At 35.2% G+C, this 12,406-nt stretch overlaps 1 protein-coding gene across 2 annotated transcripts in view; it reads left to right on the top strand.

The window, feature by feature from the left end:
* The window catches only part of FAM13A (family with sequence similarity 13 member A), a 330,318-nt gene that overhangs the window by 22,297 nt on the left and 295,615 nt on the right, over window positions 1-12,406 (top strand). For both annotated transcript variants that reach the window (XM_049630875.1, XM_049630874.1), the window contains exon 2: window positions 9,247-9,436. In XM_049630875.1, coding sequence (XP_049486832.1) covers window positions 9,247-9,436 — 190 coding nt within the window. The remainder of the gene's footprint in view (window positions 1-9,246; window positions 9,437-12,406) is intronic.

Genomic DNA, 12,406 nt, shown 5'->3' with positions numbered 1-12,406 from the left:
TCCTCAAGATTGCTTTGGCTATTTGGGTCTTCTGTGGTTGCATACAAATTTTAGAATTATTCTATTTCTGTGGAAAATGCTATTGGAATTTTGATAGAGACTGTGTTGAATCTGGAGATTGCTTTAGGTAGTATGGACATTTTAACAATATTCTTCCGATCCATAAGCATGGATTATCTTTCTATTCATTTGTGCTATCTTTATGGTTTCTAAAAATAGAATGTTTCATGTACTTTGTTGGATTCATTATCCATGGATTCTAGCTTAAGAATCCTTGTTTAGATCTACAGAGAATGTAGATACTGCTAGATGCTACAACATGTTGTGTAATAAGATACCCCAAAAGTGCTTTGACTTTTAAAATTCATGACCTAGATTTGGAAAAATTGATTTACAGAATGTTGCTTATTTCCTTGACTTAACAATACATTGAATAAATGTTGAAATTCTGATAGCATTATTTGAGATGGGATTCCCCCCCTCCCCGTATCATGAAAATAAATTCATAGATAGGTATTCTGAGTGGACTCCATAATGTCATCAGAATGCAAGTCTCTCTTTTTTCTATTTTACCATCCTTAGAGTTTAGCTTCTAGTTTCTGGGTGGCTACATAGTCACAAGATGGATACTAGGCACTATATCTGTCATCTAAGCAGAGAACAAGGGATATGGGGATCAGCATGAGCTGTCCTTCCTTTTAAGGAGTTTTTTCTGGTGGTCCTAACAACTTCCATTTATATCTCATTGGTTAAACTTACATATATGACTATCCATATCTATAAGAATAATGCTGCAAGGTGGTATATTTTAACTGGGTGCGTTGTTCCCCACCCTATCAAACAAAATTAGAGTTCTATGAATGGGGAAGAAGAGAAAAATTACCTATTAGTAAGCAACTACAAACTCTGCCGTAATGTCTTCTCAAAGAATTGGTTACCCAAAGAAATTTTTTTTAATGTTTTTATTTATTTTTGAGACAGAGCACGAGCCAGGGGAGGGGCAGAGAAAGAGGGAGACATAGAATCTGAAGTAGGCTCCAGGCTCTGAGTTGTCAGCACAGAGCCCGACGCAGGGCTCGAACTCACAGAGTATGAGATCATGACCTGAGCTAAAGTCAGATGCTTAACCAACTGAGCCACCCAGGCGCCCCTACCCAAAGAAATTCTTAACATTTTTCATCATTGACTCTTTTCTGGTTGTGTGATAGGTACTTTAACATTTGTTACCTTATTAAACTCTCCTAACACTTTAGGAGGTGTTACTGCATTTAATAGATGAGGACCCAATCTTGGTTTAGGTGGAAAATTTTTAAAATATGAAGACCCAGTCTTGGTGTAGATGAAAAATTTTATATAGTCAATAGGCTGAATGTGATGATTTGGCTGCAGTACTGTCCTCCCAGTGACCCCTAAGTTGACTCTGCTGTTATAGCTGGACAGAGACCATGGGTCATCCTTCTTATTGTTGCCTTTGCCCCTCTCCAAAGCTGCACATTTGACCAGAGGCTGGCATTCCTGTTGAGAAACATAAGTCAGTGGCAAAACAAGTTTTCAAACCTAGGTACCCTAATTTCAGATGGAGTGCTTTCTCAATGATCCAACCCTATCCAAATTTATATGATTGTCTATGTCTCTGTATAAGTATAATCTCACAATGTTGTTAATTTTTTAATTGGAATTTGAAGAGAATATGTTCCTTTCTCTCCTAATTGTGCTGTCAAAATGGTGTTTCTCCTTGTTAGTAGGCAGTCTCTTTGAGATGTCCCTATTTTTCCCACTTTTTATTTTAAAAAAAGTATTCATAAAAGTTGAAAGTAAATGAACATTTCATATATTGTATACTTAAATTGAAAAATTAACATTCTACTCTATTTGTGCCCATTCTATGTCTTTGTGTGTATATGCATAGCATAATACATATATACATAGATACACATGTATGCATGCACTTCGTATTCAATTTTAAAGTGTTTGAAGACCTGATACTATACCCCAACTTCAGCATGCACCTCATAAGAATAAGGAACACACTACAGGTGAAATAAATTAGATCTTACACAATGTTATGCTACTTAAAAACACTTCTAAAAATTCCATCTAGTATACAACACATGGTTAGATTTCCCCAATTGTCTCAAAGAAATGAGGGTTTTGTTTGTTTTTTTTAAACCAAGAACCAATTAAGATTCATATATTACATTTGAAGTTTGTGTATTTTAGTTCCTTTTAACTCTAGAATCTGTCTTTCCCCCATGTCATTGATATTTTGAAGAGTCCAGTTGTCTGTTAGAATGTTCCTCGTTCTGGATTTGTGTGCATTGTTTTCTCATGGTCTCTTTCACTTATTCTTTTGGCTCTTGTATTTCCTGTAAACTGTAAGTTAGATTTAGAAGCTAGATTTTCATCAGTTTAAACATATGTGGCAAGATTACTTTATAAATGATATATTTTGCATTGCATTAAATCAAGAGCATGTAATGTCATGTCCTTAGGATAAATGATGATAAATTTGATTTTTTGAGTTAAGGTGAATATACTCAGGTATCAAGTGTAAGGGACTTTTTTTCTCTAGCAAATACTATGTCATCTTTGATGCTGTGAAGATCCTGTTATCCAACAGCTTTTCACTTGACATTTTAGTGTCCATTGATAATCCTCAATAGGGTCATTTGTTAAATGAGTTAGGGAAGTTGGTGATTTTATGATTCTGTTACTGTTACTCTTCCAATCATTTGGATGCAGCATTTTCTGCATGGAGCACCTATACTTAAAAAAAAAAAACAAAAAAAAACCAACTCTTTCCTCCTAAATCATTTTTTATTTCCACAGTATATTATTAGCACTTATAGTTGTTAGTCCTGGGGTTCCACCTGTTTCAGATTTGGCATATAGAAGCCTGTTTAATCTAGCCCACAGGTCTTTTTGATACATCCCATTCATCCTTGACCATTTTTTTGCTTTCTGAAACAAGAGATTTCAGGTTTATCTTGTGCTTTCCTTGCACTCCTTTTATTTGGTGGCGGAGTGGCTTTCTACTGTCCACATACATGGTTAGATTTATTAGTCCTAGCCCCAGAGAGTTTTAAGCCCACAGTTCTGAATTTAACCAGCGATGTAATCTGACGTTCTTCAAAGTACCTTAAAATCCTGGTACTTAAATTCTTGGAGGATTGCCTTAAAGAATTACAAGCCATTGATTTCAGTAGTCTCAAATTGATTTTTATATTAAGCTCTGCCAACAAAGAGCTTCATGTAGTGTTGTCCCTTTGGGGCTCATATAGAACTACCGATGTTAAAGGTTCTGGAAATAAACTACCGTGTCATAGTTAAGAGCTCAAACGCTAGAGCCAGAGGACCTGGGGTTTACATTCTCTAACACTTACTAGTTCTGTAAACTTAGACAAATTCCTTTTTCTTTGTGTCTTAATTGACTTGTCCCAATGGGGATAGTAAACATGCCTACTGATACAGTCAAGATTTAGAGATGTTAATTTTAAAGTACGACAGAGCTGCCATAAAATCACCCAATAAGTGTTAGCTATTATAAAACTCAAGGCTTCTGAAACTCAGTGCATTTATGGGATTGATGAAAGTATTCTTTTTTCAGGTCTAATAGAAATATTGATGTTGTTTTTGAGTATCTCTGACTTTATTTTAGGGTGACCAAGAAACTTGTAAATAATCCTATGTTCCTATTTCACAGGAAGAAGAATTTTCTCATTTCTAACAAGGGCAGTGGACTGTCCAGCATGTGCTTTTTGTTCTCACTACTTCCTGTGTGGAGGCAGAATTAAGCATCTGTCCTCAGGACTCGGATTGCCTTAGTGTGACTCTTGGCTACACCACATCCTTGATGTGACCTAGAGCACACTACTTAGATCTTCTGTGCCTCTGAAATGGGGATCACAGAAGGCTCTTGTTTTCTGGTGTTTCTTTATTAGGGTTTAATGAATGAAGCTCTCTGAAGTATCTGAAGCCATAACTGATACAGTCCAAAAACTCACTCCATATAAATTAGCCATCATTCTCCTTCTGATTTTCTCTTTTCTAAAATCCTGGTTTTCTATATGCTCCAATTATTCTTTTTTTTTTTTTTCCAAAATACTTTTATCAGTTGGAGGGGTGTGTGTGTGTGTGTGTGCGCGCGCGTGCACATGCACATGTGTGAACAGAAATGGATTCTGGCTACCTTAAGCACAAAGAAACTTTACTAGAAAGTCACCACACGGAGGGAACAGCTGAAGCACCAGTGTCAGAGCAGTTCAAGGACCACGGCAGCTCCAACAATGCAGGTGGCAAGAGTTAATCTCATGGTTAATTAACATCTTGTGAGAGCACTGTAGCTGGAACCAATTAGCTCCAGCCTTTTTCTGTGTTTGTGACAGTCCACTCAGGCCTCAGTGGCCTGCAAGAGAAAAAGGTCTAATTGACCTGGTAGGGAGCCTGAGTCCAGTTCTTGCTAAAGAACAGGGTAAGGTGTTCCTTTTCGGTGGCAGTCCCTACAGAGTTACTCATAAGGCTGTAGTCATTCCCCAAAAGACAGGATATGTTACTACAAAAAAAGGGAGAAGTGGAGACTAGGTGACCCCAAACTAACAAATATTGCTATAGTCATGGCATGTTCATTTTGTTGGCTATCTAAATTACTTTTTAGTAAAAAGAAAAAAGGGGGGGGAATAAAAACTAGATCACCCACTCTTAATTATAAAAAATGCATATTGGTATAAAATTGAAGAGAAATGGGCTCTAGTTTCAGCCCTTTTCCATGGAGTGCACCATGGGTTTTGGGGTTCTGGTTTCTTTATTCCTAAGGTGATGGTATATGTACTAAATGACCCATAAGGAGTATTCCAGCAGTAAAATCTCAAAGTTCCCTGTCTTTTTAAATGTAGGAATGTATTTACTTTTACATATGTACATAAACACACCCCATGTGGTCCGGTTTCCAGACTCAAGTGATGAATAGGAATATACACAAACCAAAGTTTAAACAGTTAAGTTTGACTCAATTAGTAATTACAGTTTTAGCTTGTATTAAATCAAGAAAGATGTGCATTTCAAAAGCTGAAATTCCATAGATATTGACATTTATAAAGAGATAATGATATATTATTGTCTAAGAGTAAAAAATAATTTCAGTTTAAATAGAATTAATCATAAATGACTTTATTTCTACAGTTATTTTATTTTTCCATGACTAAGGGACTACTGAATATTTCTTACTTGCCAGAAGAGATAATTATATTTGTTATAAGCTGTTGTATATTTTTTAACACTTTAGGTATAAACTACTGAAGTAGTATAGTAGTTTCAGCCTAAACTATTTATTGCTTCCTACTAGCTGTTTGCTTCACCAACTAGGCTAGATGAACAAGACTTTATAGTATGTATTTTTGATCGCTGAGGAATTGATTCTGATGACTTAGGAAAGGCAGCTGCTTTGTTTCATTGTGGGTTTTTTTTAAACTATTTTCTAAACGTTTACCTAAATTATATTATCAAATAAAAACAAGAATCAGAGGTTCCTTTATTATGATTACATATAACTTTCTATGTGGTATGGCTCTATATTGAGTTAACAGGTAGCTTCGTTTGTAGTCACTTCACAGTCTGTGAGGTCAGTTGCCTGTCTCTTACTTGAAAACTCTCTCATCTATAATGCCAAGTTTGCTTATCTACACTGTCTATTAACAGGAAACCCAACATACGGTCTGTAGTTCCAAGTAAAGGACAGAATGAAGAGCAGGGATTGTTAGCAGAAAGAGCACTAGTCCAAGGTGTTAAACATAGACAGGATTTCTAAGGAAGTCTTGACTGTCTAATAAAAACTTAAGGAATTCTTATACATAAATAAAATTAAAATAATTTTGTATATATACAAAATTATTTTAAGTTTATTTATTTTGAGGGTGTGTGTGAGCTGCAGAGGAGTGGAGGGAAAGGGAGAGAGGGAATCCCAAGCAGGCTCCATGCTGTCAGTGCAGAGCCCAACATGAGGCTCGAACTCATGAACCGTGATATCATGACCTGAGCTGAAATCAAGAGTTGGATGCTTAATCGACTGAGCCACCCAGGTGCCTCTATACAAAATTATTTTATCTTTATCATTCAAAAGTCATTCTTACATATGAGAAATATAGAGAGAATGATTAGATCATCAGACTACCAACCAAACATGAGCTGACCATGATGCCTTCTTAAACAGCAAACTTTAGACACACATTGAGTATAGAAATAATCAAGTGTATCTCCATTTTTTAAAAGAAGAAATCAGAATAATGTCCTGGAAGAAGAATGATGATGATGATGGTGGTTGTGATGATTTATAATAATCCCTAGTTAATGAGTGTTCCACATACTCTTCTCATTCCTTTATGTATATGAATTCATTTAAGTGTTCTATATTCCTATGAGATAGGAACTCTTAGTGTCACCATTTCATAGATCAGGAGATAGGCACACATAAGTTGAGTGGCTTGTCTAAGGTTCACAGCTAATTAGAGCAGAATGGGACTTGAAATAAGAAGCCTGGTTCACAGTTCATGCTTTAAAACACTAAGCTGTGTTATGCTAAGTGAAATAAGTCATACAGAGAAAGACAGACACCATATGTTTTCACTCTCAGGTGGATCCTGAGAAACTTAACAGAAGACCATGGGGGAGGGGAAGGAAAAAAAAAGGGGGGGGGGAGAGAGCCAAACCATAAGAGACTCTTAAAAAACTGAGAATAAACGGAGGGTTGACTGGGGGGGGGGGCGGGTGGGAGAGAGGGGAAAGTGGGTGATGGGCATTGAAGAGGGCACCTGTTGGGATGAGCACTGGGTGTTGTTGGAAACCAATTTGAAAATAAATTTCATATTAAAAAAAATAAACACTAAGCTGTATTGTCTCTGTAAGAAGACAAAACAAAAGTAAGATAAAATGTGTACGATTTAACCTTATATTGTCAGCTATTTTTAATGCTACATGTTGAGAGTATTTTCAAAGTTTTCATTAAATACTGGTTACTTTTTTGGCTTCTTGCTCACCAGCTATACCTGCATGACTGAAATTTCTCCTATGTTCAGTTGAAGGAGATTGATAGGTTTTTAAACCCACACACACAAAAAATTACTAGCTGTTACAAATTTGGCTTAATTAATACATTCATAATTTCCTTGGTAACAGAGATTATAATAATTGCCCATACTACTACTCTATAGTTGCTAGCTATCTGTATTAATAGATACTAAGTCTCTATTGTAACTTTACATTTGCAGAATTTTCACTAGAAAAAATCTGGCTTTCAAATATGAACGTTTATAGCAGCACTGTCAGCAATAGCCAAATTACAGAAAGATCCCAGATATCCATCGACTGATGAATGGATACAAAAGATGTGGTATAAATATACAGTGGAATACTACTTGGCAATCGAATAGAATGAAATCTTGCCATTTGCAACAATGTGGATGGAACTGGAGTGTGTTATGCTAAGGGAAATAAGTCAGAGAAAGACAAACATCCTATGATTTCATTCATATATAGAATTTAAGAAATAGACGAACATAGGGAAAAGGAAGGAAAAATAAGATGAAAACAGAGAGAGAGGCAATCCATAAGAGACTTTTTAATAATTTTTTTAATGTTTATTTTTGAGTGAGAGAATCCAAAGCAGGCTACAGGCTCTGAGCTGTCAGCACAGACCTGATGTGGTTCTTGAACTCATGAACCTGAGATCATGACCTGAGCCAAAGTCAGACACTTAACCAACAGAGCCACCCAGCTGCCCCCATAAGAGACTCCTAAATACAGAGAACAAACTGAGGATGGCTGAAGGAGTGTTGGGTGGGGGATGGACATTAAGGAGGGCACTTGTTGGTATGAGCACTGGGTATCATATGTAGGTGATGAATCATTGGGTTCTACTCCTGAAACCAATACTACCCTGTAAAATAACTAACTTGGATTTAAATAAATACTTTTTTTAAAAAGATGCATATATCTCTGTGGAAGTTGGTTTGATTCTGTAGGTTATAGATTCAAACTGAGGATACAGGGACCCTACTCAAAATCAAGATTGTAGAATTAACTTTGTGTCATTATCTGGGTCATACAGTATATAGGATTTATCATAGTATGTTACTGTAATTACATACGAACTACACTAGGACATTAATATAAATCTACTGTAAGGAGAGGAACATGATCTTAGAGGAGGATGACACTCTCTTACCACCTCTGTGACTTGTGCCAGATTACTTAACTCTGATCTTTGTTTCCTCAATTCTAAACTGGAGGTAAGGTTTCTTCTTTGAGATACTAATGAGCTTGCACTTACAATATTTACACTTTGGTTGGTTGCCACATTCATTCTCAAAGAGTGAAAGTTTCCCCCAATCTGAAAATGGTTTGCATTTTTCCAGATTTTCAGTGTTTAGACTCATAGATACTTAACATTTATATAGTACATATGCTTTAAAAAGAAAATCCCTCGGTTATAAAAGACAAATTTTAATATGGTTTAATATAATATTCCCTTGTAGTACAAATTTCTATTAAAAGGAAGAAACAAATTTATATGGATTTTTCATTGTGGTGATAACTTGAATTAAACATAAGCTGCATTTTTTTACTTATGTATAGTCTTGTTGAAAATGTTTGTGATTCCCTGAAATGTTGCTGTTTCATAGAATATTTTGAACTTCAATGAGAATTGGACTGATTTTATGTGTCAAAAAATACTGATTAGATATATTCACAGAATGATTAAATCAGAGGAATGTTCACTCTACATAAACGTTTTTTCCTAAGGCTCCAAATTAAAGTTACCTTAAAATGGTATCTAGATACGTTTTAATCTTTAGAAATCTTATTCTGGGATCTGCATGGAGTTTCGGTAATCTCATAAATGTTTTATTTTCCTGTTGGCCAGGTACTTCTGAGTCCCACCCCTTGGTTACTGTAATAATCTGTCTTAGATACTGCAGTGTATTGCTCCCTACCTTAGCTACAGTTAAGTTGTGGCTTTAGAGTTCTCGTTACTTTTCATTCCTTTTAACCTTTCTATCAGTATGTGCCATTCATAACACAGAGCAACATGTGAGAGATGTTAGTAGTTCTGATTGGAGTCGAAGTAACAATAAGGAAAGACCCCTACTATAGGTCCCCAGACACTTCTGTTTCAATTCAGGTGTTTCCCCTGTCACCATGCAACCTCCTGTGGTAAATATGACTGACTGCTCTTTTTTCTTACGGTCTTTTAAGCAAAGTAAAGCAGCGGTTCGGCTGAAAGAAGACATGAAAAAGATAGTGGCGGTGCCACTAAATGAGCAGAGAAGTTCCACATATAAAAAGCTATTTGGAGTCAGTCTCCAAGACCTTCAGCAGCAGGGACTCACTGAGAACGGCATTCCAGAAATAGTGGAGAATATAGTGGAGTATTTGACGAAACATGGTAAGTTATGTTTTAATTCTGGTGTTTTTACAGTTCTAGCATACAAGAAGAATGCTTTTGTGTGAACGACTTCACAGTGTATTAGAATAGTCCCTAAAACACCTTAATTAGGATACAAATTATGTAATACATCTTTTCCCTTAAAAAAGGACATTAAGAGCATTATTACTGCTTAATATAATTTTGAAAGTACTATTCAGTTTACCATGGACCAATTTAATCGTTGAGATTTCTAGTTTGGAATGATCCCAGTTTTGAGTTCTAAAATACACTGTTCTAATATTACTAGTGACTTCTCTTGATTTCATTAAATTCCAACTGATACTAATTTTTAGTGTAATAACACTTTTGGAGTATCTTTTTCAGCTGAGGCCAGTCATGAGCTTACTGGATGCTTTGATTGCTTTCATAGCTCAGTAGGGATAGTTTAAAAAGATATGATATATAGCCTCTTATGGGGGGTCATTTACTTTTGAAGTGATATAATTAAGCATGTAAAACAATTGGAGAATACCATAGTTCATTGAATGATAAAAAGATAAATCTGTTATTGAGAGCTATCTTACGGCTTTTTTTAAATGATTTTATTTAAACTAGGACTTAAAAACCTGGATAAGTAGAAATTCTTTCATATCCTCGATATTCATGCTTTTCAAATGAGGGTGCAGTATTATGGGAACACCCCAAACTGCATAATAAATATCAGTAAGCTTTAGAAGTTTTGAGAAGGAAGTATTCTGAGGGAAAAGCTTGGAATTTTCATTATTTTCTATACTGAAGCAACATTTCTACATGAAAGACTCACTGCAGAGTAGAGCTGAAACTTAGTTGGAATTTTTAAAGTTAAAACTTGAGACTTCAGAGGTATTCTGTACTTTGTGCAGTTTGCTCCCTTATCTTCTGATGATTATGAGTCCATCCCCCAGCCCCCACCTGCCGCTAAGATCCTTCACTGGGAATACGTGAGAAGCACAGTGTATCTGTTCCTCTGTAGGAACGTGAATCAACTTGTGACAGGAATGGTATGGCACGTAGTTCAGACCTCAGAAGCTCAGGTGTTTGTGTTAACTGAAAAACAGCCATTTGCCCAGGTTACTAGTTATGTAGATGCCAAAATGATATTTTGTTCTGAAGACTGAAGAGCCAGGCTTGCATGTTTACTTCATAGAAGCTATCTCTGTATTTTTAGAGGATGATAAGCTACAGACAGGTAGGATTCTTAGAGAACAGCTCTGGGTTTATAACAATACTTTAAATAGGTTAAACAAAAAAGGTGCCATATACATCATGGCATGACGATGGGACCTCAGCCTGAGGATCTTGAAGCCAGGTTATATTAATTTAGGATTTTGAAGGACTCAAGCACTCAGTATTGATTAAAACTGTGTCCTATTGATTTAGATACAAAGGATCTCTAGGTAATTAATTTAATCTCTTAAGTAAGGTTGAGTATTATTCATTTGGATACCAAAGTGTGACTACTTAAAATATTTTGGTTTTAGCATAGTCAGTGTTCTGATCTTTCATCCAACAATGACTAATAACCTCTTGGGATTACTCTTACGTAATAATCACTTTTGTTTTTAAGTTTTAAAAAAATATCGAATAGTTAATATACTTATGTAGTACAAAATACAGGAGGACATACAATTTAAAATCTCTCCCTCCAAAACCTGTCCCCTGATCATTCATTATCAGTATTACTTCCCAGTAACAGTATTGCTTCACTAGTGTCTGATATATTCCTATGAAGATATTTTATGAATAATCATATATGCATATCTTCTTTTTTCCCTTTGAACATAAATATAGCATATCATCCATACTGTTATGAATCTTTATAGAAAGTCATTTAGCAGTATATTGTGGAGATCTTTCCATATCACATAAAGAGCTTTATTCATGTAATTATTTTTTCCCCTTGTACAATGTTTGACTATATGTATGTACTATTTCTTTAAGCAGTCACATGGTGTTGAATATCGAATTTTACCCAGTCTTTTGCTATCTATAAACAATGATTCAGTGACTAAACTTTAACATGTGTCATTTCAAGCACTATGAGTGTATCTGTAGACTCTTGGGTCAGAGGATATGTGCATTTATAATCAACTCTAAGAGTTGAACCAGTTAAATTCACAGCATCACTGTATGAAATTTTGACAAAATATGAATTAGATATTCTATTTCATCTTACCCATAGTTCTACCTTAACAGGGTGTATTCAGGTAATGCAAACTAAATATTTTAATGGGCTAAATCATTCATTCTTAATTAGGAATGTAAAATAGAAAATCTATTCTTAACTAGAAATGGGAAATAGAATTTCTAGTGGAATATTTTCAGAATAGCCATCCCTTGATGATAGTTTAGATCCATGGAATCTGAATCTTGGCTTGGCAAGCTAAGGTAGGTAGGGCACCTACCCTATATTTTGAAAGGCCACATAGTTAATTACTGTGTAGACAACTAAAAGGTCCTTATTGTGTCTAAAACTACCATGTTAATAAATCAAAACCCTTGTATAAGTTTGAAGGGTAGTATAAAGTTTGTGAGCAAGATACTTCAATTGGTTTCATTAATTTTTTTTTACATCAATAGATATTTGTGCATCTGTGTATTACTGTGTATTACACAATATAATAGGCACTCCGTCAGGAATGATTGGTTGTATCATTTAAGCCTAGGTAGATACTGGGGTCATACTTTGATGTTTAATATAAATGGAGACCTTTAATAACTTGAGGGAAAACTCTTTGTTATAAAAGAATTTTAGGACATAAAGGGTTTGTTAAGGTTTATAGGAAGGCTTTTAAAAAGACTCTGAACTTTTTTTCTTTACATATTTTGCCTTTTTAAAATTTTTTTTCCCGTTGGAAGGAAAATATTACAAGTTATAAGGCATCTCATTTTCACACTATTTTAAAATAACTAATCTTGTTGACAATGTTACTGGATTCCTTTAGCATG

This window comes from Panthera uncia, chromosome B1 (assembly GCF_023721935.1).
Source record: "Panthera uncia isolate 11264 chromosome B1, Puncia_PCG_1.0, whole genome shotgun sequence".
NCBI lineage: Eukaryota > Metazoa > Chordata > Mammalia > Carnivora > Felidae > Panthera > Panthera uncia.
Note: the sequence above shows the minus strand (reverse complement) of the source record. Positions and strands in the feature narration are given on the sequence as shown.